Below are 24953 nucleotides of genomic sequence, written 5' to 3' on the forward strand. Positions count from 1 at the left end.
TCTAGATATAATTAATCCTTATTAGATACAAAACATATTGGATTTAATTAATGTTTGAATTATTTTTTTAGTAAACCTAAAGTATGGAGAACCAAATGATGGAAACACATACCTCCGAACATTTTGGAAGTAAAAAGAGGGACACAATTTTTTGACCACACCCCTTTCTGTGGCCACACCCCCTAATTACCATGTTTGTTTTACAAAATTTGGCAGGTTATGAAAGTTTGAAAATATTTCTCCTTATCTAAACTGTGTTTTTGTGTCTCAAAATTGTTACAAAGTATCTTATTTGCACCTGTTAGCTGTTCTGGGCTCTCTGCTAAAAGCCAATTAAGTGAGAAACTTTGTTTCTTTTTCTGGCTGTTCAGTGCAGAGAAAAGAGGGACTTTCCAGTACAAATAAGGGACTGCGGGTTGAGCTGTCAAAAGAGGGAGTGTCCCTCCGAAAAAGGGACAGTTGGGAGGTATGGAAAGATCCCCCAGATCCCGAGCATTCTGGATAACAGGTCCCTGTTAGACCTCTTTCCACACTTCATCTAATAAAAGGAAACATCTGAAACAGGAGGATTTTGGACAAATAAAAGAAATATACAAAAATAAAGAACCCGTACCGAAAGATATTTTATTTTGCTTTTAATTTCCAAAAGAAATAAAAAAAAAACAAATGTTACTGTCGTCGGACAGGAATGCATGAGATAGAAATGGCTCAAACATCTTCACAAGAAACACGCGTATTCAGATTTCATTCACAATATTCTACCCCAAAAAAAACATCTACAGTTACATATTTCGATCCCCTGCCCCTCCCCAATCATCACATATTTAATTACATTAAAAACCGTTGCCGACGTTATAAAGGCTGTAAAGCTTTTTTGCATATTAGAACTTTCCATAAACCGTACAAAACGCTTCTTCCTTTAAACGCCAACTATTACTTTGATTTTTTTTTTCCTTTAAAGAAATGTGTATTTAGAGTCTATATTGTACTAATATATATCTTTGTTTTTTTTAACCCTTATCTTTTGTCTTCAATTGTTTTTCCAGTTTAGTCTTAAATGAAAATTCAGGGACATAACTGAAAGCACACGGGGCGCTGTAACCTTTTGGCTCAGAGGAGCTGCTAACGCGTTTCGCTACAAACCCTCTGGGGCTTAAAAGGGGTTTAACGGAAGTGCTGTCCTACCCTTAGTCCTCCAAAATCCCAAAATTGGACAGTGCTGGATTAAACGCACTTCTTGACAAAAATTCAGGGACATAACTGAAAGCACATGGGCCACCGTAGCTTTTGTCTCAGAGGAGTTGCTAACGCATTTCGCTACAAGCTCTCTGGTGCTTAAAAGGTGTTTAAACGCAGTGCTGTCCTACCGTTAGTCCTCCAATATCCTGAGGTTGGACGACTCTACATTAAATTCACTTCTTCACGAAAATTTAGGGACATAACTGAAAGCACATGGGGCACCGTCACCTTTTGGCTCAGAGGAGTTGCTAACGCGTTTCGCTACAAACTCTCTGGTGGTAAAAAGGGGTTCAAACCCAGCGCTGTTCTACCGTTAGTCCTCCAAAATCCCGAGGTTGGATGACGCTGGATTAAACGCACTTCTTGTAAAAAATTCAGGGACATAACTGAAAGCACATGGGCCACCGTAGCTTTTGTCTCAGAGGAGTTGCTAACGCGTTTCGCTACAAGCTCTCTGGTGCTTAAAAGGTGTTTAAACGCAGTGCTGTCCTACCGTTAGTCCTCCAATATCCTGAGGTTGGATGACTCTACATTAAATTCACTTCTTCGCGAAAATTCAGGGACATAACTGAAAGCACATGGGGCACCGTAACCTTTTGGCTCAGAGGAGTTGCTAACGCGTTTCGCTACAAACTCTCTGGTGGTAAAAAGGGGTTAAACGCAGTACTGTCCTACCGTTAGTCCTCCAAAATCCTGAGGTTGGACGACGCTGGATTAAACACACTTCTTGACGAAAATTCAGGGACATAACTGAAAGCAGATGGGGCACAGTCATCTTATAGCTCAGAGGAGTTGCTAACGCGTTTCGCTACAAACTCTCTGGTGGTAAAAAGGGGTTCAAACCCAGCGCTGTTCTACCCTTAGTCCTCCAAAATCCCGAGGTTGGATGACGCTGGATTAAACGCACTTCTTGTAAAAAATTCAGGGACACAACTGAAAGCACATGGGCCACCATAAGCTTTTGGCTCAGAGAAGTTGCTAACGCGTTTCGCTACAAACTCTCTGGTTCTTAAAAGGGGTTTAAACGCAGCACCGTCCTACCGTTAGTCCTCCAAAATCCTGAGGTTGGATGACGCTGGATTAAACGCACTTCTTGACAGGAATCTACATTTTATTCCTCTAGGAACTTTGTAAACAAGAGAATACGATAGTGTAGATTTTGAGAAACTTGCGTGTGAATTTATTCACACCAATATGAAGATAAACATATATCTATATACACATGCACACAGCCTGAAAAACTCTCCTGTAGATATGTTAGATGACTAAATACCTGATCCATAGCAATTCTCCTGAGAAGTCAAAAGGGAATGACGGTTTTGATGCACTTTGGAATGGCGCCATAACGTAAACGCTTGCACACTTAAGACTTATCATTTCAACCCTCGAAAACAGAAAAACATGGTCTAAACTATGCTAAAAAGGTTCCAACAATGCAGAAAGTTACATGAATAGTTTGTGCAGGCGGAGTTTTCACAAACAAAAGGAAATGCTTACTCATAAAGAGACCTGCGGTGTGCGAAATGCGTCAGGGGGGTTTCATACATCCTTTGATAAAATTCAATGATTAGATTTCCTGCTTTACCTAAAAGGATTATAGTTTAAAAAAAAAAAGATTTAGAAATTCCAGCAAGAGATTTATTCATGTGTATCTGCCATGGGTTGTAAATTTAATGGAAGTTCTCTCCAGTTTATTGTACAGGATTAGATGGGATGTGGGTGAACGGGAATCCCCTTCAAGAAGTCTTGGTCAGGATAACACTAGATCGGCAATGCCTGTGCTGTTAGCGATGTTGTTCAGATGTTATTAGATTATTAACAGTCCTTAAAGAGCCAGCAGCAAATAGGGCAACTGTAGATCCATAAGAAATTTGCATATGAGTTGACCAACGTAGCGCCAAAAATACAATATTCTCATTCCTTTTTCGGTTTAGCCTTCGGCCTGTATGTATATGCATCTAGACATTATGCACAAATTGTATTTTATTTTGCAACATTCTGTATTTCGTGTTTCTATGATTATTTTTGTCCTTATTGACCCAACCACGACCCAACAAAATATTTACAACAAACCTTTTTTTTTTCCCCAAATCAGATGCAGAACTCTCTATGGCTTCACCTTTGGCTGGTTTGGACACAGGGTCGTTTTATTCCAAGGCACAGTTTCATATCTGAAACAGGCGATAGAGACTCGCGCAGGTGTAACACTGGCAGCCATTTACGCTCGCGCTAGTAAAACCCTCTTCCCATTAAGAAAGCACAATCACCAGGTTACACATAAAAAGAAAAGTACCATTGTGGTCAACATTGTTAAGACAACGGTGAATGATCATCCTGGGCATCTTCTTGGGTATCGTTGGCGGTAGGCGGGTCGGCTTGTTCCTCTCTCGCTTCTTCTGAGGGTTCGTGACCATTGGCCTCTTCAGTCGGTGGACTGGACTTTTCACTCTGCTCATCATTGAGATCCTGAGGCTGCTGTTCCTCCTGCTCAAGGGCATCCTCCGGGTGAGTCGTAGATTCTGCGGGCGCTTGCTCCTCCTCAGTTGCCTCGTTTACAGCTTGTGGCACCGTGGTGGGAGCGTCGGGCTGCAGCACTTTGTCGCTTACAACTGGTGAACTTACTGCACTGCTGCTTTCCACAACATTGTCATTCTGAGAGTGGGAAAGCTTTTCTATGAGTCGCCACTGCATGATACTCATGTCCTTTCCTCCTGTGGAAATCAAGTGGCTGTCGCTATGCGTGAAGCTGACGTTGGTTACGTGGCTACTGTGAGCGCTGTACTTGTGACTTGAAGCCTGTCAATAAAGGAAAACAGAGCCAAATTTGCATTTAAAGGAGAAGGAAGCAGTTTATTGCCAATAGATTAGCCACAATAGTGCAAGCTATAACACTATATGTATTGTGCAGAAGGCTTTACCATAATAAGATTTGGAAGGAGGGTCTCCATAAAGTAGAATATTTACTCACCACATAGGGGAAGTGGCCCAGGTGCACCGCCCTGAGCCCTCAGCACTGGGAGCGGACAACTGTAAAGGCAATCTTCCATCAAATAATTGACAAGAAGCAAAAAGATTTATTGTGAGGACAAAATATATCTTTTTACTTGATTTCAATTATTTGATGGAAGATTGCCTTTATTTGAGAATGCTTTACCATACCTGAGTAAACAGCTCTAGAAGCTCTCTCTGTTTAGGATAGCAGCTGCCATATTAGCTTGGTGTGACATCACTTCCTGCCTGAGACTCTCCCTGCTCACTCATAGCTCTGGGTTCAGATATTGCAGTAGGGAGGGGAGGAGGGAAATGGGACGGGGAGAGAGGAACAAACTGAGCATGCTCAAGCCCTAGCCCTGGAGGTTTAAGTTGAAAACAGGAAGTCTGATACAGAAGCCCATGAGTACACAATAGAAGGAAAGAAATGTGATGTTTCTTTTGACAGAGGACTCAGAGCAGCATTACTTTGAGGGTTTACAGGTGTATTCATATAGACCTTTCTAATAAAGCTTACTTAGTTTAAGCCTTTCCTTCTCCTTTAAATACATCAAAATGTGATTTAAAAGCAAGATCTAATGTCAACATTGGAATACTCCTTACGAATATCATAAAAAGAGAGAGGCCCACACAGTCTTTAGCTGCTCTCCAGATACAGTCCCTGAAGATTCCATTATTCTCGGCTGAACCCATGTCACTCAACTGCAAGAAACCCCCTTTTAACAATCGCCATTTGGCCAGGCCTTAGGGACGTTGGCTACAAATACATGAAAAGAAAACAGACTTTTGAACTACGCTTTACCTTTGGTTTGGAGCAGGGATACTGAAATAAGTGGACTTTGCAAAAGTCATCAGCAACAGCAATGACTTTCCTATTATGGGACCGCACCAGCGCATTAATATCTGTTCCATCGGATCCTTCCGGCCACACTCCTGAAAGGAAAATGAAGAGTAACCTTTTTAGAACAATTTTATGGCACTACTGAACACACGTTAAAGGAGAAGGATAGACATTTTCCACTTGGGGGTGCCAAAAGTTAGACTGTCCCAAGTGAATGTATTTACTTACTTGACACCGGTGCGCTTTTCTGCTGATAGGAGCAAGTAAGTAAATACATTCCAGCAAGCAGCACAGAGCGATCGTCTTCCGGCTTCTTCTTTCTTCTTGCAGCTGTGCATGCTCAGTAAAGTGAAAAGCCGAATTTTAATGAAAAAGCCGGTATTAAATATGAAGAAAGAAGAAGCCGGAAGAGGTTCGCTCCGTAGTGCTCACTGGTATGACCCCGGCAGGTCCGGTCTGGGAGTTAAAATAGGCCCTGGCATTCCAAGTACACAGAGGCCCAAATAGTCCTCCACCAGCCCACTGAATAGTAACTGTCTATGGGACCTTACAGCAGCCCCTCTGGCATTTGCCAGAACCCACAGATTGCCAGTCCGGGCCTGAACCCCGGGCCGGTGCAGTTTTCTGCTGATAGGAGCACGAACCCGGGGTTTCAGGTAAGTAAATACAATCACTTGGGGTGCCTAACATTTGGCATCCCCAAGTATATAACGACTTTCCTTCTCCTTTAAAGAAAATATAGTTTAGTGAACCATTCCCTTGAAGGGAAAAGCTTGGAATGTATATATATATATATATATATATATATATATATATATATATATATATATATATATGGCCTATGCCATTGTTTTAGTATTTACTAAGCTGCTCCACTCCAGAAACTCCAATTGCAGTGATGAATCCAACTCTCTTGCGCTGCAAAAAGGAGGACAATGCTTGCATAGACTAACAGCTCAGATAGAAATTAAACCCCTGCTTTATAATGTAGAAATGTTTACGGTGATGGTCTGTCTCTCTTATACGAGACTAATATTCACATAATGACCACACAGAGTCTTAAGGTGGCCATACACTGAGAGATCCGCTTGTTTGGCAAAACGAGCGGATCTCTCCCCGATATGTCCACCTTGAGGTGGGCGATATCGGGCTGATCCGATTGTGGGCCCTAGGGCCCAACGATCCGATCATAACAAAGGGTAAAGGGCGGTCGGATCACGGGACCACATCAACGAACAGATGTGCCCGTGATCCGACAGGATTTTTAGTCCTGCCAATTGACATCTGGCCGACTCTCAGCCAGATATCGATCGGGGAAGCCAGTCAGAGGGCCCCATACACGGGCCAATAAGCTGCCGACTCGGTCTGTCCACCTTTGGCCACCTTTATTCTTTCATAAGTCAGATTTGCGCAATACGTTCTCCCAATGACCAAGAATAGGTGCTAAATCTCTGAAAATACAACTATTGCACATCTTAAAATCTACAAAGTCTTTTTTTTTTTTAAATAACCATATATTGACCTCATATCTATAGCCTGATGTGGTTCATACTTACCCAGCACTTAATCATAGGCTTAGGCTATAGATATGGGGTCAATAGATGTTTTAATATGTTCAGAAAAATAAAGACTTTGTAGATTTTAAGCTGTGCAATGGTAGTTTGATATATTTAGTATTTTTGGTCCCTAGGAGAACATGTATTGCATATGATATACAGGTATGGGACCGGTTATCCAGAATGCTCAGGACCTGGGGTATTCCAGATAACGGATCTTTCAGTAATTTGGATCTTCATACCTTAAGTCTACTAGAAAATCATATAAACATTAAATAAAGTCAATAGGCTGGTTTTGCTTCCAATAAGGATTAATTATATCTTAGTTGGGATCAAGTACAAGCGACTGTTTTATTATTACAGAGAAAAAGGAAAATGTTTTAAAACATTTTTGATCATTTGGAAAACATGGAGTCTATGGGAGACGCCTTTCCGTAATTCTGAGCTTTACGGATAACAGATCCCATACCTGTACTCGATGAGATTGTGAACTCCATGAGGAGGTTCTGCCATTCATGATTTTGAGGACTACGGTGAATGTGAATAATGAACTTACCGAATACTTGAAATCCTAGCACACACGTGTACGTTGTCCAGTTGATGTCTTTGCAGTCCGAACGATTACGGATCAGTTTACAGCCACTTGGAATGTCCCCTGAGTCAAACAGAGAAAGTTTCTAATTAGGTGAATATTAAAGGGACAGGTCTCCTTTTAAAGTTGGCAAATGAAGATTGGTTGAACTGGGACCCAACTGGGTAGTAGTTGCTTTGGGGATAAATAGATTAAAATAATAATAATTAAAACTACTTGTACTGAACAGATAAATAAGAGGCGATGATACCAACAGATGCTTTATGATCACTACAGGCACTTGTACAGGTATGAGACCTGTTATCCAGAATGCTTAGGAGAAATCTAGGGTTTCTGGGTCTTTCCATTATTTGGATCTTCATACCTTAAGTCTACTGGAAAATCATGTAAACATGAAATAAACCCAATAGGCTGGTTTTGCTTCCAATAAGGATTAATTATATCTTAGTTGGGATCAAGTACAATGTACTGTTTTATTATTACACAGAAAAAGGAAATCATTTGTAAAAATCAGGATTATTTGGATAATATGGAGCCAACCTTCCCATAATTTGGAGCTTTCTGTATAAGGGGTTTCCGGATAAACACGGATCCTGTATCATTATGCTCAAAGCACTGTTCTAGGCCAAGGTGCAGCTATAAGAACAACACACTCCATTGGCCAAGATTCCTTTCTTAAAGAACTTCCTTCAGGAAGAAGAGGGAACTGGTAGTTTAGGTTTAAAGTAAGATTTGGGAAGTTTAGTCCCCCGGCGGGATGGCACTCAGAGCGATTCGTTTTCCGAATCTCCCGATGTTTTGCAACTTCTATATGGCACCTAAATCCCTTAATGACGCAACTTCAGGCGACTTCGGAAAACGAATCACTCCGATTTCCATCCCGCTGACAATTTTCATTCTAGCCGGCAGGAAGGCAATTCAGGGAGATTAGTCGCCCCGAAGAAGAGGAGATTTGTCTCCGGGCGACCAATCTCCCCGAATCTGACTTTGTGTCTCTGCCCTTAAAGGTACAGTACATACAAGATAATCATATCATCTGCTAAGCATTTTGACTGCCCAAAGGCACAGTTTACACTTGTCGTAAGTCATTAAGAGATTTAGGTGCCAAATAGAAGCCATTAAAAAACAAGCAAACATTCTTTACATTGTATCCGGAATAAAACATGAGACCATGAATCAACAGCACTCTATAGCGCTACACAATGTACATCCAGTGTGTCCCGCTTACAGTATAATATTTCATAGTCGCCCGAGTTAGACATGATGTACTGATTATCCGGGGACCAGTCAAGATGAGTGATGTAACTGGAATGACCCTGGAAAACAGGAGGATTGAAGTCACAGAGTGCTTTTAAAAAATGCAAAAAAAAAAAAAAAACCAAACTATATTGTAAACATGTTTTCTTCTATTAATTAAGGCTAGTCATTAAAGGGGTTGTTCACCTTTGAGTTAACTGTTAGTATGATGTAGAAAGTGATATTCCGAGACAATTTGCAATTGGTTTTCATTTTTATTATTTGTGGTTTTAAAATTAATTTAGCTTTTTATTCAGCAGCTCTCCAGTTTGCAAGTTTGGCATTCTGGTTGCTAGGGTACAGATTTCCCTAGCAACCATACATTGATTAGAATAAGAGACTGGAATATAAATAGGAGAGGCCTGAATAGAAAGACGAGTAATAAAAAGTAGCAATAACAATACATTTGTAAGGGCAGAGACGCAGGCGACTAATCTCCCAAAAACTGCCTCCCGCCGGCTAGAATGTAAATCGCCAGCGGGAAGGCAATCGGTGCACTTCGTTTTCCGAAGTCACCTGAAGTTGCCTCACGAGGAAACTTAGTGCGACTTTGGAAATTAAGAGTGCCACCCCACGTGCGATTTAGATTCTAGCCGGCGGGAAGGCAGTTCGGGAGATTAGTCACCCCGAAGAAGTATCGATTTAGTAGCGACTAAACTTCCAGAATCTGAGCGTGTGTCTCTGCACTTACAGAGTATTTGTTTTTTTTTTTTAGATCACCCCCATTTGAAAAGCTGGACAGAGTCAAAAGAAGAAGAAGGCAAGTAATTCAAAAACTATCAAAAAGAAAAAGTGAAAACCAATTGAAAAGTTGCTTAGAATTAACCATTCTAAAACTCCTCTGTTACGTACACTGCATTTTCCATATCTGCTGTACTTCCTCCCGTTCTCCGACACGTTGTAGAGGTAAATGAAGTTGTCGTGTGAGCCGACGGCAAGCAGCGCCCCATCTGATAAGAGAGGAATGAAACGCGTCATTCACCTACACCGGACTCCTAACATGGCTTCTAAAGAACACAACGCTTCATAGGCTGCAGCCTTTGCAAACGTTATTTCTATGTAGGATTTTGCTTTAAGCAGGTTGTGGTTGGAGAAATGGAAAACAAAACTTGTAAGGAATTAGCAACATGAATTCTTTGCTATAGTTTTTATTTGCCTTTTAAACATATATATATATAGGGTAGACAGTAAAAGATAGCTTGCTAAATATCTGACGTCCATAGGGGAAAAAAAGAATAGGGAGAAAGGAGGAGAGAGTGTGGCCCGTATCTAACCAATTTGTGGGGCAGAAGTACAACAAGAAGACGATTCCGGAGAGGTCCCTTTAATGGAGGCAACAAAGCTATTTTATGGGCTAGCGGCAGTGGGAAGGCCCGGCTGTCAGAGAGATTTTAGGCAAAACAAACCAAAAGGAATAAGTCAAAGTAGTGAAGTTATTGGCGCCGACCGTTCCGTCTTTGTACTTGAGTTGGGTCTAAAGCGATAGAGTATATACCAAGGGTCCCAGAACAAAATCAATTCTTAAGTCACTTTAACATGTTATGGAAACTGTCTAATTACATTTTTTTAAACCTGAAAGGGTTAAATAGAGTTTTGTTTTCTTCCTAGAATGTCAGCCATCACTTGATTTAGATGTGTTCAAGTCCTGCAGACTCAGGGTGTTTATACAATGAATTGTCATCCAGAACGTATTTGAAGTGCAGGCAGCTGACCTCAGGAGAGTTTATAAGAGACAAGGCAGAGAGAGAGCGCGAGAGATATAGAGAGCGAGAGAGATAGAGAGCGAGAGAGATAGAGCAAGAGAGATAGAGCAAAAGAGATAGAGACAAAGAAAGAGAGAGATATAGAAGGATGGGGAGAAGGATGGAGGAAGGATGGGTAAAGGAGAAGGAAAGGCCTATTAACTTGGGGGTGCCCAAAGTTAGGCACCCCAAGTGATTGTATTGACTTACCTGACACCCCAGGCCAGTGCTCCTATCAGCAGAAAACTGCACCGGCCCGGGGTTATACCAGTGAGCAGCACGGAGCGATTGCCTTCCTGCCTCTTCTTTCGTCTAATTTCCTGGGGCAGACTCATGCGCAGTAGAACTAAATAGTCAGTTCAGCTTTTCGCTCTACGGTACATGTGCCCCCGTGAGAATAAAGAAGAAGCAGGAAAGCGATTGCTCCTAAGCGAGTGCCTAACTTTTTGGCACCCCCAAGTAAATACCAACTTTCCTTCTCCTTTAACATTGAAAAAAAGATATAACAGTATGATCTGCATGACCAACCCCAAAATGAAGAATTGGCTACAGCTTGTAAGCACTTACCAACGGAGTATCTCATTACCGAGAGCTGCTCGTTACCGTCTGTATGTATTGATACCAGATCTCTTGTCTCTGCATCCAGGACAAACCATCTAGACAGTAAAGGAAGACCATTACATGCTTCATATACCCTGGGGTTTCCTGCATTTTATCCACAACCTTACAACCATTAGAAACCGGCCATATGTTCAGTAAACACACAAATAAGGAGCTTTAAGGAAGAACCAGATAGTACTGGTGATTTCTGAACATTGTTCCTTGCAAGAATTTAGGCTCCTGCTCCTATGGCATATGCGGTGCTCTGGTCACCTCCACACTCCTATACAAAAGCATCCGAGTTGATGACTAGTGACTGTAATGGGAAAGTTGCCAGTATCTCATGGTCAATGAAGATACCCTGATCTTCATACGTCAAGAAAAATTTAAAAACCACCAGCTTTTGCTTTTTAGTGCTACCCATATCAAGAAAGAAAGAAAGAAAGAAAGAAAGAAAGAAAGAAAGAAAGAAAGAAAGAAAGAAAGAAAGAAAGAAAGAAAGAAAGAAAGAAAGAAAGAAAGAAAGAAAGAAAGAAAGAAAGAAAGAAAGAAAAAAAATCTAGGTCTACTGGAAAAATTGCAGCTACTTGAGTTTTTATTGAAAGGACCACCAACATTAAGCGATGGCTGCAAAGTCTACAGTCTTCAGTGAATTACCTTCCAGAGTGTGTCCCAATGGCTACGACAGTTCCGGTGGGGTGGAAATCGGCACAGTGTCCCGGCTCCTGCATGAAGGAAAGACAAAGGATCTGCAATTACTTCCCACAAACAGATGTTCAGAAATGGATGGATTTTAGCAAACAGCAATAAATTAAAAGAAAACCATCAACATGAAAATGAGTCTCCTGGGGATATATGTAAAGCAAGTAACCCCAGGCAAAAACATAATGGAGACGTTTCAATGAAACACAGTTGTGCAAGGAAAAGACAGGCAGTAACACCAATGACATGCTTATTTCCTTGTGAAATATTTCATTGGCTGGAGCCAGCTGTATCTTATTACCAAAAAACTACCAAAGCATATAAGAAGCTTTATGCACGAGAAAATAGAGAGAGATCTCAGTAAAATCGTTCCACCGTTCATCAATAAATATACCATGCTGACAAATAACCGAATAAATAAATAAAACCATAAGGAGAGAGAGAAAAGGGGTTGCTATGAGGGTGGCTGATCAGGAGAGAGAGAAATCCAGTAAGTGGAAAGCAATTTGAGTAATTAAAGAATGGGAAACATATAACTGGGATTAGGCACAGAAGCACGAACCGGCAAGTCCGCTCCTGGCCAGAATGATCTTTATGGCACAACAATGGGTTCCATTAAAAAAGATTTGCCCTGCTTATTCTGAATTGCCTTTTTAAGCAAGCCTAATGAAGATTCTAATGCTTCCTATAAATACGTCAATCATTGCAAAATGAATTCTCATAATGAAATCACAGACTAGGTTTGCTCTGTGTCGCTGTTCCTTTAATGACCTCTCGTTCCCTAGATATGAGAGAGCCAGTCACTCTATGGACATAGTGTCGACAGTAAAGATATTAATCAGTTGAATAGCTTCGGCAATGTATTAAGCTGGCCACAGACACAAAGATAAAGTCATACACAAAGATAAAGTTATGCAAAACGAAGATTTTCGGACCGCGTGGAGATTGTTCTGTCATTTTTCGTGTCATGTCGATTGTCTGTCATTTAGTTGATCGGACAGCTTCGAAGATTTATGTCGGCTACCGATAATTTCTCTGCATGTGTTGCCTATCTGACGATATCAATGGGTGACTGTCAATACTATTTGTCAGATATAACTGTTGTACGATTGCGGTCTGTCAATTAATGTCTGATTTTTTCCTTTTTACTAGGTTATTTAATCAGAATGGTTAGTGGTAGGTCGGGAGATTGCAGTGAATGAGCGTTTGTTGGACATAAAGGATATATATCTGCACATCTATGGCCAGCTTTACCCTATGCAAGATGAAAAATGAGCAGTAATAGCACATACGTCTAAGACTCTGGTCCATTCCAGCGAGTGGTCCACGGAGTTCCACAAACAGACTTGCTTATCTTGAGCGCATGTTAAGAGCAGGTCTTTAAATGGATGAGTTGCCAGTCCCCAAAGTTCATCGGTGTGACCCTACGAAATGACCAGAGTGTTTATACTAAGTCTACATAGTAAAATCAGCCTCGGTAATGTACAGAAGCAAAAAAACATGTCATCAAGATTACCTGAACTTCTACTTGGAAGCCATCGTTAAACGTCCCTCGCAGAACGAAGTTCCGGGATGTTCCAACTAAAAACTGGTCGCCTTTACCTTCAGCCACGGCTCGGATGGTACCATATTGGTCAGGAACCTGTTAGAGGAGCAAATATATATTGACCTGAAGAGGCGTCTACCATTCTCTGTAACAATATAGCCATCGGAGGGCAAGAATAGGCAAGTATATCCTGTACGATAAATATTTAACGCATTCAGCTCCTTTGATTAGGTTGGGTCTCAGCATTTTTGATGGCATTGCAAATGGTGAGGACTTGGCTCCTCTGGATAATTCATGTGATATAGGTTTGGATTCAGAGGAAGAGAGTGATGGAATGTTTCACTGGAAGCAGATGCAATGATGTACTAGGGGAAGTATCACTGTAATAACACAAATTTAACTGGGATAAATGCACCAGCATTTTAAAAATCAAGTTCAAGAAATGATTGTGGGCCAGGAAGACTATTGGTAAAAGTAGACTGCTTTGTTGTGTTGCCAGGAAAATGGGGTTGGGCCTTGGCTGGTGATATATTGTATTGGGCTTTTCAGGCATGTCCTGGTCCACAAATTCATTGAACTCTGTTCTGAACGGTTTACAAGTGTTTTCATGGTTTAACGGAGGGGTCCCCAACCTGGAGGTGCTAAATAAGGGTTTTGGTAGCCCCTATGTGAACTGGCAGCGTACAGGAGTTTCTGTTTGGCAGTACATCTGGTTTCTATGCAACCAAAACTTGCCTGGAATTCAAAAACTAGCACCTGCTTTGAGGCCACTGGAAGCAACATGTTGCTCATAAGCCACTGGTTGGGGATCACTGGTTTAAGGACTAGTATTAAACTGGCATCTCCATGATATACATAAAACTGCACTTCTTTCTAAGTTCTGAGCATGACAGATGGCATGTCTTTTGGTATGTACACTGACTTTGCCAGGGTTTTCGGACTTATATATTCTGGAAACAATAATTTGGGAAACCATACTTTGATCCTCTCTAATGACAGCTTGCTTGTACAGAGTCAGGTCGGAGCGTTCATCGGACATAAGGATATATCTGCATGTCTATGGCCAGCTTTACCCGATGCAAGATGAAAAATTAATGACGAACGTGCTGGAAAGTACGAATAGCTCAATAGCTAATAGTAGAGCCTAGTGAGATGGCCCTAGCCAACACTTACAGATGTCCCACAGACTCTCCTTGCTGAGATGCTCCAAGCCAACACTTGTAGGGGAAAGTTACTTTATAGAGGTCCACACCAGGGGAACATAGAACTTGCATGAACAAAGGTCTACAATGCGCGCACACACAGTGTTCCTGGTCATACCTCTATTTCTCTTTCCGGATTAAGGTCATGATCCCACATAATGACTTTCCGGTCCTTGCCGCCTCCAGTCAGCAGCATCCCATTTCTCATTTGACAAAACGTGAACACACTGCCATCATGAGCTTTGATTTGCTTGCTTATTTGGTAGACACCTAGAACTGTACAAGAGGACAGACATACAACCATTGAGAAAACGGTGCTCTTATGAAATATGTATTTAATACCACCGGTAAATACTTCTTCTGGTAGACTTAAGGCAAGTGTCTACCTAGGCAATGGCGAGTAACAATATATAAGTCAAACATTGCCACATTGGGTATAGGACAAACAGTTTCATAGTTTATACTAATGAATGTTCTATTTTTTTCCCTTGGATGTACCTCATTGTTTGTTTGTTTACTCAATGGATTTGCTACTGGTTCAGGGTTGTCTGATGCATGTCTTTCTAATTGGATAAGGTTTTGTGTGATGTATCCTATGTTGATTGGTCAACATCCCTTTAAAAAGCTTGTACAGGGGTGGAACCATTAGCCTATGAGTAAGTGTCCAATTTGCACAAAACGCTTCAGGCTACACATGTCCTAATAAAGATTTTTTTACTTATTATAATTATATTGGCTAGTGCATCACTAGTATTGGATCTCTGCTAATTTATATGGTGACGCTGTGAGTAGCCAATAAGACATGACGTAAAGGCTCTCCGAGTTGCCAATATCCAGGATTAGATCGCAAAAAAGAACCAGTTCTGAGTTCTGGTCAATAACCCAGGGCCATATTCTACCGGCAGCATTCCTGCTGCAGTCAATGGAAAGTGACCAGTATGGAACCATATTGAAAGGCTGCGACTGTCCGCTCCTGAGTTACAAATAAATAAGATAGAGATAGCCGGGAAAAAAACCCAATAATATTTACATGCGGCCCAGTGAATTTATTGTTTTATCAGTCCCTAGTCATAGGTTTTACACTCTAGAGGCGTTTTAATACTAAGGATGAGATCCTTCAGCAGGGAACAGTGGTGTAACTAGGTATTACTGGGCCCACAAAAAACTATTTTTTAGGTCCCCAAAATGTCTAGAGGTTGACCTGTTTTACCAATATTTATTTAACTGCTATATAAATTAGGGCGGTATGGGCCCCTATACCTCCTGGGCCCCCTGCAGCCACAGGGTCTACTTCTTCTGCAGTATCTGGATTTTTCTACTGTTTTTTACTTTAATCTGCTGTATTTTTACATCCATTTTAACTGAATTGTGTGCTTTATTTTATAGCATGCGTTATTTTGTGCGATATATTAAGGCATTTGATATTGTCACACATTCGGGAGTAGAAGTCTCTTTTTACAGTATTCTAGTCATTCCTTTCCCTGGGAAACTTAATATAATTCCATGACACAGAACAGGTAAGTCTCCAGTTCCTCATAAAGGTCTTTAATTGCTGCCCTACCGCTCCTCACTACATCTTCCTCTATTAATCCATCTGATGTTTTCTAGTAACGCCTACTCCTAGGAGTAAATTTCACAGTAATTATCACACGATTTTATACTTTTATCGCTTAAAAGATGTTAGTGAATAATGCGTTAGGATTAATTCTATAAGTATCGCAATACTATTAGAATAAAATGTGCAGAAATGTAGAATTAACGCTTGCGACGTCTGTTAGCGCATGCGAAAATACTTTGATGAATCGTTCCTTAAATAACGCACAAAAAACTGCGTCTTAAATTTCGCCAGATTACAGGCAATAAAAGTGGCTTTCTAGCCTGGGAATTAAGAGTGTTGTTGTTTCTCGATTGCATTTTGTATTAAAAGGAAACCCACAGAGATTTCAGAGATTTTTTTAAAGAATGTTTGGCTTTCATCCGTTTTACAGAAAAACAGGAAGCACCAACATCTAAAAATGCCTTTGCAAGTGACTAATGTTTTTTTCCTGTCCCTTGTCGTGTGCACTTAGAGCGAATATATGTATCAGGGGTTAGAGCGGAGTATAGGCTGTTGGAATGGAAGCCAGTGATTATAGAAAATGCTTATAATGAATCTCAGTACAGAAGTGAATGGTTCTTAAAGAGGTCGTTCACCTTTAAGTTCCCTGTTAGTATATTATAGAATTATGGCTAATTCTAAGCAACTTTTCAATTGGCCTCCATTTTTTTTTTTTTTTATAGGTTTCCAAAAACAAATGCTCTGTAAGGCTACAAATGTATTGTTATTGCTACTTTTTATTATTTATATTTCTATTCGGGCCTCTCCTATTCAAATTCCAGTCTCTTATTAAAATCGGCGCATGGTTGCTCGGCTAATTTGGACCCTAGCAACCAGAGTTCTGATATTGCAAACTGGAGAGCTGCTGAATAAAAAGATAAATAACTAAAAAAACACAAATAATAAAAAATGAAAACCAATTGCAAATTGTCTCAGAATATCAGTCTCTACATCAAACTAAAAGTTAACTCAATGGTGAACAACCCCTTTGAAGGAGAAAAAACAAATTGGGAAAAGAAGTGCAGATTTTAGGAAGAGGTCTACTTGAGCTCAGCACAGAAGCCATTATTTGAGAGCAAAGTAAAGGGCAACATTCTTACCTTTTGCACCTTTGGAAGCCGTGGATTCTACATTGGTTTTGCTCCATATGAGCATTATCCCTCCTGAGTCTCCGGCAAGGACATCTCCATTTGCAAGGAAGGCTAAACACTGCACAAACTTTGGCTTCTCATATTTCTGGAAATTAAAAGGGAAAAATTTGCTTACCCAGGGCCTTCTGTGTACAACACCCCAACTTGTGAACCCTCTGCGGATCGATTAGAACTGAGTTGGAAATGATAAAATCTACTTGTCTGGCATTCTATCCCACACTTGTCACCAATCATAGTTTAATCTGTTTGCAGACAATCTAAGTCACTTGATGTAAGTGAATCCACAGCACACAAGGCAAGGGGTATGACGTGGGATTCCAAACAAGCCAGAAAGGCAAATAAGAGTATAAGCTATGGAAGTGCATGATCTATTTTATTAAATTCCATTTTTTCCTAATTTTAAAGGGATTCTGTCATGATTTTTATGATGTGGTTTTTATTTCTAAATTACACTGCAAATAATTTTCATGTCATGTGACTTGTGTTCTGATAAACTTCAATTACTCTTTACTGCTGTACTGCAAGTTGGAGTGATATCACCCCCCTCCCTTTTTCCCCCCAGCAGCCAAACAAAAGAACAATGGGAAGGTAACCAGATAGCAGCTCCCTAACACAAGATAACAGCTGCCTGGTAGATCTAACAACAACACTCAATAGTGAAAACCCATGTCCCACTGAGACACATTCAGTTACATTGAGAAGGAAAAACAGCAGCCTGCCAGAAAGCATTTCTCTCCTAAAGTGCAGGCACAAGTCACATGACCAGGGGCAGCTGGGAAATTGACAAAATGTCTAGCCCCATGTCAGATTTCAAAATTGAATATAAAAAAATCAGTTTGCTCTTTTGAGAAATAGATTCAGTGCAGAATTCTGCTGGAGCAGCACTATTAACTGATTCATTTTGAAAAAAAATCTTTTTCCCATGACAGTATCCCTTTAACGTCTATGGCCACCTTTCAGATCAGCAGGGAGCTGCTATCTGGTTACCTTCCCATTGTTCTATTGTTAGGCTGCTGGGGGGGGGGGGTGATATCACTCCAACTTGCAGTACAGCAGTAAAGAGTGACTGAAGTTTATCAGAACACAAGTCACATGACTTGGGACAGCTGGGAAACTGACAATATGTCTAGCCATATGTCAGATTTCAAAATTAAATATAAAAAAATCTGTTTGCTCTTTTGAGAAATGGATTTCAGTGCAGAATCCCACTGGAGCAGCACTATTAACTGATTCATTTTGAAAAACATGACAGTATCCCTTTAAGTCAGTGTTGACACTTGTAGAGACGTCTCAGCACTGTTATCAGGTTAGTGGGAAATGTTGTCATCTCTAAATAACCAACTATGATATCTGTATCAGTTGGAGTGAGTTATTTGTTCTGCAGCAACATGTATCATTATCCTGCAATAAAGATAATATCAATATAGATAATATAGATCATATAAATACGTTACTATGAATCCATGGGGGCTGCCGATTAATTTCCAACAGGGCAGCGCAACATGCTTTTTTTCACTAAACAGTCGAGGTTCTCTGCCAAATGTATGAAATGTCATACCCCAAATATCCCCTGCTTTCTGGCTAGAGAATTGCCGCTCCACGTCCAGAAGAAGATGTGGGACTTGCCACATGTCACTATTGTGCCGGCGTCGGTCGGATGGAATTCCACAGCTAGCACCACTTCATTCGTTGTCTGTCCAAAGAGAAGGGCAAAAAAATAAATGAATAAAAAATAAATTTCCCATGAGCGCCAGCAAATCCAGCCCTATCACATATTATGGGGCAGTTTTATGAAGGTTCGAGTAGTGTTTTCCAAAAATTTTGTGTTTTCAAGTTGATTTTTTGGGTCAAAATTCATATTTTCAGGTTAAAAAAAAACAAACTACTTGAATATTCGAGATTTATTATAACCCGACCCTGGAAATAGCCTGAATCCAAAAATACTCCAGCTAAAACCTGTTGAGGTCATGTAGGAGTCATTGGCAGCGGTCCCTTGAACCATTTGAAGATGTTAATAGCCTTAACCATGTTTGACTTTTTTTTGGAGGGTTCTGACCAAAAACTTGATCAATTCAAACGATTCAATTTTTTTCCATTTGAGTTTTTTTTTAAATTAGAAACCATTCGAGTTGTGAGTTCATTCGAGATATAAAAAAACTCTAAAATTCGACCTCTGATAAATAAACTCCTTTATGTAGGTGTAAAACTTCTCTATTCATAAACACAGTCATGATATGCTATCGAGAGCAGGGGTCCTTTCTTTTACCCATGAGCCACATTCAAATGTAAAAAGAGTGGGGGAGCAACACAAGCATGAAAAATGTTCCTAGTGTGCCAATTATGGACTGTGATTGGCTATTTGGTGGCCCCTATGAGGACTGGTAGCCTACAGGAGACTCTGTTTGGCAGAACACCAGGTTTTTATACAACCAAAACTTGTCTCCAAGCCTGGAATTCAAAAATAATCTCCTGCTTTGGGGCCACTGGGAGCAACATCCAAGGGGTTGGGGAGCAAAATGTTACTTATGAGCCACTGGTTGGGGATCCCTGATCCAGAGAAACAGACATCAAAAATAAACATATTACCACTATTGCTGTACCTTGATTTCAGCTATTTTAGATTTTTTTTGCCAGTCCCAGACTGTCAGCATGTGCTCATTGGAGTCGTCTATCACGGACAAATGCACCCCAGAATCCTAATGAGAGAAGACAAGTTTGATTAGGATGGACTGAAGACAAAAGGGAATCCACTGAAAGACTGTACATGTTCTGGGCTAGATGAATGCAGATGAACAGATCTTTATATATATATATATATATATATCTTTATATATATATATATATATATATATATATATATATATATATATATATATATATATATATATATATATATATATATATATAAAATAGTTCTGAAATTACAGGCACTCCTACTCCATCAATCAATGGTGGGTGCTCTGGTCAAAAATAATATGCAGCCTTCAACGTGGACCAGCACTCCAAACATTTTCTTAATCAAGCGATTTTATTGAAACATCACTCGTGTATCCAACGTTTCGGCCCACATTAGGGCACTAATGTGGGCCGAAACGTTGGATACACGAGTGATGTTTCAATAAAATCGCTTGATTAAGAAAACGTTTGGAGTGCTGGTTCACTTTGAAGGCTATATACATATCCCTTTGTAAAATGTATAATGAAGCAATAGAATTTTTAATGAATCAGATAAAATTGAGCGTAGGACTGGCCAGATATGGGATGACTTTGACGTAGTTGGCCAGCTTAAATATATTGCAATATATGGACAAACAATCCCTGTTTTGTTTAAAGGGTAAGGCATTTTTCAGTAGCAGTAGCACAAAATGTCTCTGTCTTAAATATATTGATAATGGGTTGAGTGCTGAGGACTCTTGTATTTGTCTATATGTATTTTGTGGTCACAGCCTCATTGCACCCCCGCCTAATGGTTTTAAAAATTAGCGGTGAGCACAACTTTCCTGGTTTGTTTTATATATATATATATATATATATAATGTAAACATAACATATAATCTCTAATAAACATAGAAAGTAGCAAAGTCACAGCTAAGGGAGAGATGTCACAAGCTGATTGTTCTGTAAAACAGCGATGACCTGTTGCTTCGGGCAGAAAATCCGTAAATATCATTAAAAATAAGGTCGCTCACTCCTGTTCACATATCTTCTATTAGCAGCAAAGCAACATGAAGCCCTAAATGCGAGTTTTGGCCTCTAATTAGATTAATCTGGCGTTTCGGCCACCTGAACATCCAGCTGTAGAAGATGGGCTTCTGGCCACTTGTATATCAGAAAGCAGCTGTGTGACAACTTCCACTCTTACTAAAGGGAATCACTGCTATTCGTTTTGGCGGCTGTAGCAGGAAATAATCTGAATTTTTTTTGGAGAGAGAAAATGATCATGCCCATGAAAATACAGCCTTGAGATGTTCACCTTTGAGTTAACTGTTAGTATGATGTAGAGAGAGATATTCTGAGACAATTTGCAATTGGTTTTCATTTTTTATTATTTGTGGTTTTTAACTTACCGTATATACTCGAGTATAAGCCGCCCCAAGTATTAGCCGAGGTACCTAATTTTACCTCCAAAAACTGGGAAAGCTTATTGACTCGAGTATAAGCCGAGGGTGAGAAATGCAGCAGCTTCTGGTAAGTTTCAATCAAAAAATTGAGGGTTTCTGCTCCCATTGGAGGTGCCGGCGTCTCGTTTTTAGATGCCGGCGACCATTCTTGGACGCTGGCGAATATTCTTGGAGACTATTCTTAGATGCCAGCGACTATTCTTGGACGCCGGCGACTATTCTTTGCGCCGTTTTTGTGCTTGACCCGAGTATAAGCCGAGGTAGTTTTTCAGCATATTTTGGGGGCTGAAGAACTCGGCTTATACTCAAGTATATACGGTATTTAGCAGCTCTCCATTTTGTAATTTCAGCAATCTGGTTGCTAGGTTCAAAATTCCCCTAGCAACCATGCATTGATTTGAATAAGAGACTGGAATATGAATAGGAGAGACCTAAATAGAAAGATGAGGAATAAAAAGTAGCAATAACTATACATTTGTAGCGTTACAGAGCATTTGTTTTTTAGAAGGAGAAGGAAAGTCTTCTTGCTCTTGGGGGTGCCTAACATTTGCACCCCCAAGTGCAAGAAGACTTTCCTTCTCCTTTAAATGGGTTCAGTGACCCCCATTTGAAAGCTGGAAAAAGTCAGAAGAAGGCAAATCATTAAAAAACTATAAAAGAAATAAAGACCAAGTTGATAGAATTGGCTATTCTACGACGCACTTTTAAAGGTTTAAATGACTTTAAATGAAAGTATCACATGAAACTTTATCTGATAATCCGAGAGCATCGTTTGCTAAGAGCCAGATGTAGAGCACAGTGTCCCCAGCATGAGAGCAGTGTATATGACACTAGGGGTAACGGGCAGTTAATGTGGGGAACCAGGAAGTTAGTTCATGTTGCACAACAGCTGCACAAGGACCTATAACATAAGCCTAAAAATAATAGGTCCCATATATGCTGGGCTTTCTATTACCTTAAGTTATTCTAAAAGTGTAGTGAGAAAATAAAGGAATAGGTTTTAAAGGCAGAGAGAGGATTTGTTATCATATTATTTGCGAAAGTCTATAACAATACTTGTTACCAGAAAGAGATCAGGGAATACGTACGGCTTTTGAAAAGGCCAGACATCCAACGCCCCGTTCGAAAGTGCCGAGGCCGATCACCTGGAGTGTAGAGAGGCTCACTGAGTCCCAGACTCTAACATGAGGCTGTAGAGGCTGCGGGACAAAAGCAGGTGGTCAGTGAATACAATGAAAGATGTGCATTTTAGGTTCTTGAGTTATCCACGGGGGCAGCCATTCAAGCACAGGATACACAGTAGATAACAGATAAGTACTACTATAGTTTATATAAACAAGCTGCTGTGTAGCCATGGGGGCAGCCATTCATGCACAGGATACACAGTCAATAACAGATAAGTACTACTATAGTTTATATAAACAAGCTGCTGTGTAGCCATGGGGGCAGCCATTCAAGCACAGGATACACAGTAGATAACAGATAAGTACTACTATAGTTTATATAAACAAGCTGCTGTGTAGCCATGGGGGCAGCCATTCAAGCACAGGATACACAGTCAATAACAGATAAGTACTACTATAGTTTATATAAACAAGCTGCTGTGTAGCCATGGGGGCAGCCATTCAAGCACAGGATTCACAGTAGATAACAGATAAGTTCTAAAGAATCTCATTGTATACCACATAGAACATCTGTTATCTGCTGTGTATCCTGTGCCTTTTCTCCTTTTTCAGCTTTGAATGGCTCTGTCTTTTGCTTCCACACTTCTCCACACTTTATCTGTGTCTTAAGTGTTCATTTTGGGGGTATAGTTTTCCTTTAATATACGGAATTGCATAAATGTTCAGCCACATGAATGGACACGTCCTGCGCGGAGAAACAAACCCATTCCAATTTGTAAAAACAAAATATTTCAGAAACCACAAAAGGAGCAATGATGTGAAAATATTTAACAAGGCAGGATATGCACTTCCATTAAGTTTCAAGCTTCCGACAGAGGAATGTACATAAAAGTCATAAATCTTCCGAGACAAAATTTGCAGGTATATAAAACGTGAAATACCTGGGGGTATTATTTCTATTATTTTTAATACACAAATTTCAGTAAGTCATGTGACTTGTCACTTATGACATCACTTAGGGGCAGATTTATCAAAGGTTAAAGTGAAAATTCGAATTTAAAAAATGTGAATTTCAAGCTAATTTTTGTGTACTTAGACTAGGGAATAGGCCAAATTCGATTCGAATTTGAAAAAAAATCGAAAATGTCTCTTTAAAAATACGTCTTCGAGCATTCGCCATCTAAAACCCGGCGAATTGCTGTTTAAGCCTATGGGGGACCTCCTAGAACCCATTTGGAGTCAATTGGTGGAATAGGGCATATTCACGTTTCAAGTATTACACACAGACACTGTGAAATATATAATCTACTAGACAATTTTTTTTACTATTATTGAAGTATAAAAAGACTAAGATACGTACTCTTCCATCCTTGTCCACCCCAGCGATTTGTCCTGTTGCGATTCTGATTTTATCTGGATGCACTGCAATGCTACAAATGAATACATATATATATATTTAAAAATAAAAATCTTAATCTGATTAAAATTAAGATTTTAAAATGTTGCCATAGACGTATGTGGGAAGCAGTCAGAATTAGAAAGCCACATTAATGTGGTTTAGGAGGGGGCAGGTGAAGTTGTCCTTTAAAAGGATTCTGTTGCAGGAAAACTTAACAAAATGCCTCAGTAGCGCTGGACCAGCGGAATCCTGCATTGAAATCAGTTTTTCAAAAGAGCGAACAGATTTTTTTATATTTAATTTTGATATATGACATGGGGCTAAACATTTTGTTAGTTTCCCAGGTGCCCTCAGTCACGTGACTTGTGCACTGATAAACTTCAGTTACTCTTTACTGCAAATATAGGTGGCCACAGACATTACAATTCTGATCTTTCCTGGAAAAGATCTTTCCAGGAAAGATCGTTCATTTCAATACACACGTGTAGAGCTGAATGGTCAGATACACAGGTACAAACAATCGAATTCTACCTGTATCTGACCATTCAGCACTAATAATGGCCGATGTTCGGCTGCCTTCAAAGGTGCCCGATCAAGGTTTGGCGGCTGGCTCGATCGACAAGCAGAAACGATGTTCAAGTCTGCTGCTATCGGACGGCTCATCTACCACCGTACAAGAACCGAATATAGTACAACATTTTATAATTTGAAAATTTTGAAGTTTAATGCGATTGGGTTTGAGTCTATGATTAAAGGCCCCCATACAGTCAGACCAAGTCGGCAGCTTATTGGCCCGTGTGTGGGGCCATCTGACTGGCTTACCCGATCGATATCTGCCCGAAAGTCGGGCAGATCTCGATCGGGCAGGTTAAAAAATCCCATTGGATCGAGGTCGCATCTGAGCGTTTATGTGGGACTTTCAATCCAACCGCCCGTTTCGGATGCATTAAGTTCCTATCGTTGGGCCCTAGGGCCCACATTTGGATCAGCCTGATATTGCCCACTTCAATGTGGGCATATCGGGGAGAGATCTACTCATTTGGCGATCAAAACAAGCTTGTTTGGTCGTTTGGCGACCAAACGAGTGGATCTCTACAGCTATGGCCACCTTAAAGCTGGCCATAGACGCAGAGATCCGATCGTACGAATCGAGGATTCGTACGATTTTCGGACCATGTGTGGAGAGTCCCGACATTTTTCGTCCAGCGGAGATCGGTCGTTTGGTCAATCGGACAGGTTAAAATATTTCTGTCG

The 24953-nt window shown here is 40.3% G+C and overlaps 1 protein-coding gene across 5 annotated transcripts in view; it reads right to left on the reverse strand.

Annotated features, from left to right (window-relative positions):
• Window positions 1–610: 610 nt before the first annotated feature.
• The window catches only part of eml4.L (echinoderm microtubule associated protein like 4 L homeolog), a 122931-nt gene continuing 98588 nt past the window's right edge, over window positions 611–24953 (reverse strand). For all 5 annotated transcript variants that reach the window (XM_018262558.2, XM_018262557.2, XM_018262556.2 and 2 more), the window contains 15 exons: window positions 23661–23730; window positions 22265–22375; window positions 19656–19751; window positions 18614–18748; window positions 17005–17140; window positions 14426–14583; window positions 13076–13201; window positions 12852–12983; window positions 11515–11582; window positions 10825–10913; window positions 9368–9465; window positions 8448–8535; window positions 7184–7282; window positions 5033–5163; window positions 611–4035 (listed from right to left, as the gene is read on the reverse strand). In XM_018262558.2, coding sequence (XP_018118047.1) covers window positions 3550–4035; window positions 5033–5163; window positions 7184–7282; window positions 8448–8535; window positions 9368–9465; window positions 10825–10913; window positions 11515–11582; window positions 12852–12983; window positions 13076–13201; window positions 14426–14583; window positions 17005–17140; window positions 18614–18748; window positions 19656–19751; window positions 22265–22375; window positions 23661–23730 — 2023 coding nt within the window. In that variant the 3' untranslated portion in view covers window positions 611–3549. The remainder of the gene's footprint in view (window positions 4036–5032; window positions 5164–7183; window positions 7283–8447; window positions 8536–9367; window positions 9466–10824; window positions 10914–11514; window positions 11583–12851; window positions 12984–13075; window positions 13202–14425; window positions 14584–17004; window positions 17141–18613; window positions 18749–19655; window positions 19752–22264; window positions 22376–23660; window positions 23731–24953) is intronic.

The sequence above is a fragment of the Xenopus laevis genome, chromosome 5L (genome assembly GCF_017654675.1).
Source record: "Xenopus laevis strain J_2021 chromosome 5L, Xenopus_laevis_v10.1, whole genome shotgun sequence".
NCBI lineage: Eukaryota > Metazoa > Chordata > Amphibia > Anura > Pipidae > Xenopus > Xenopus laevis.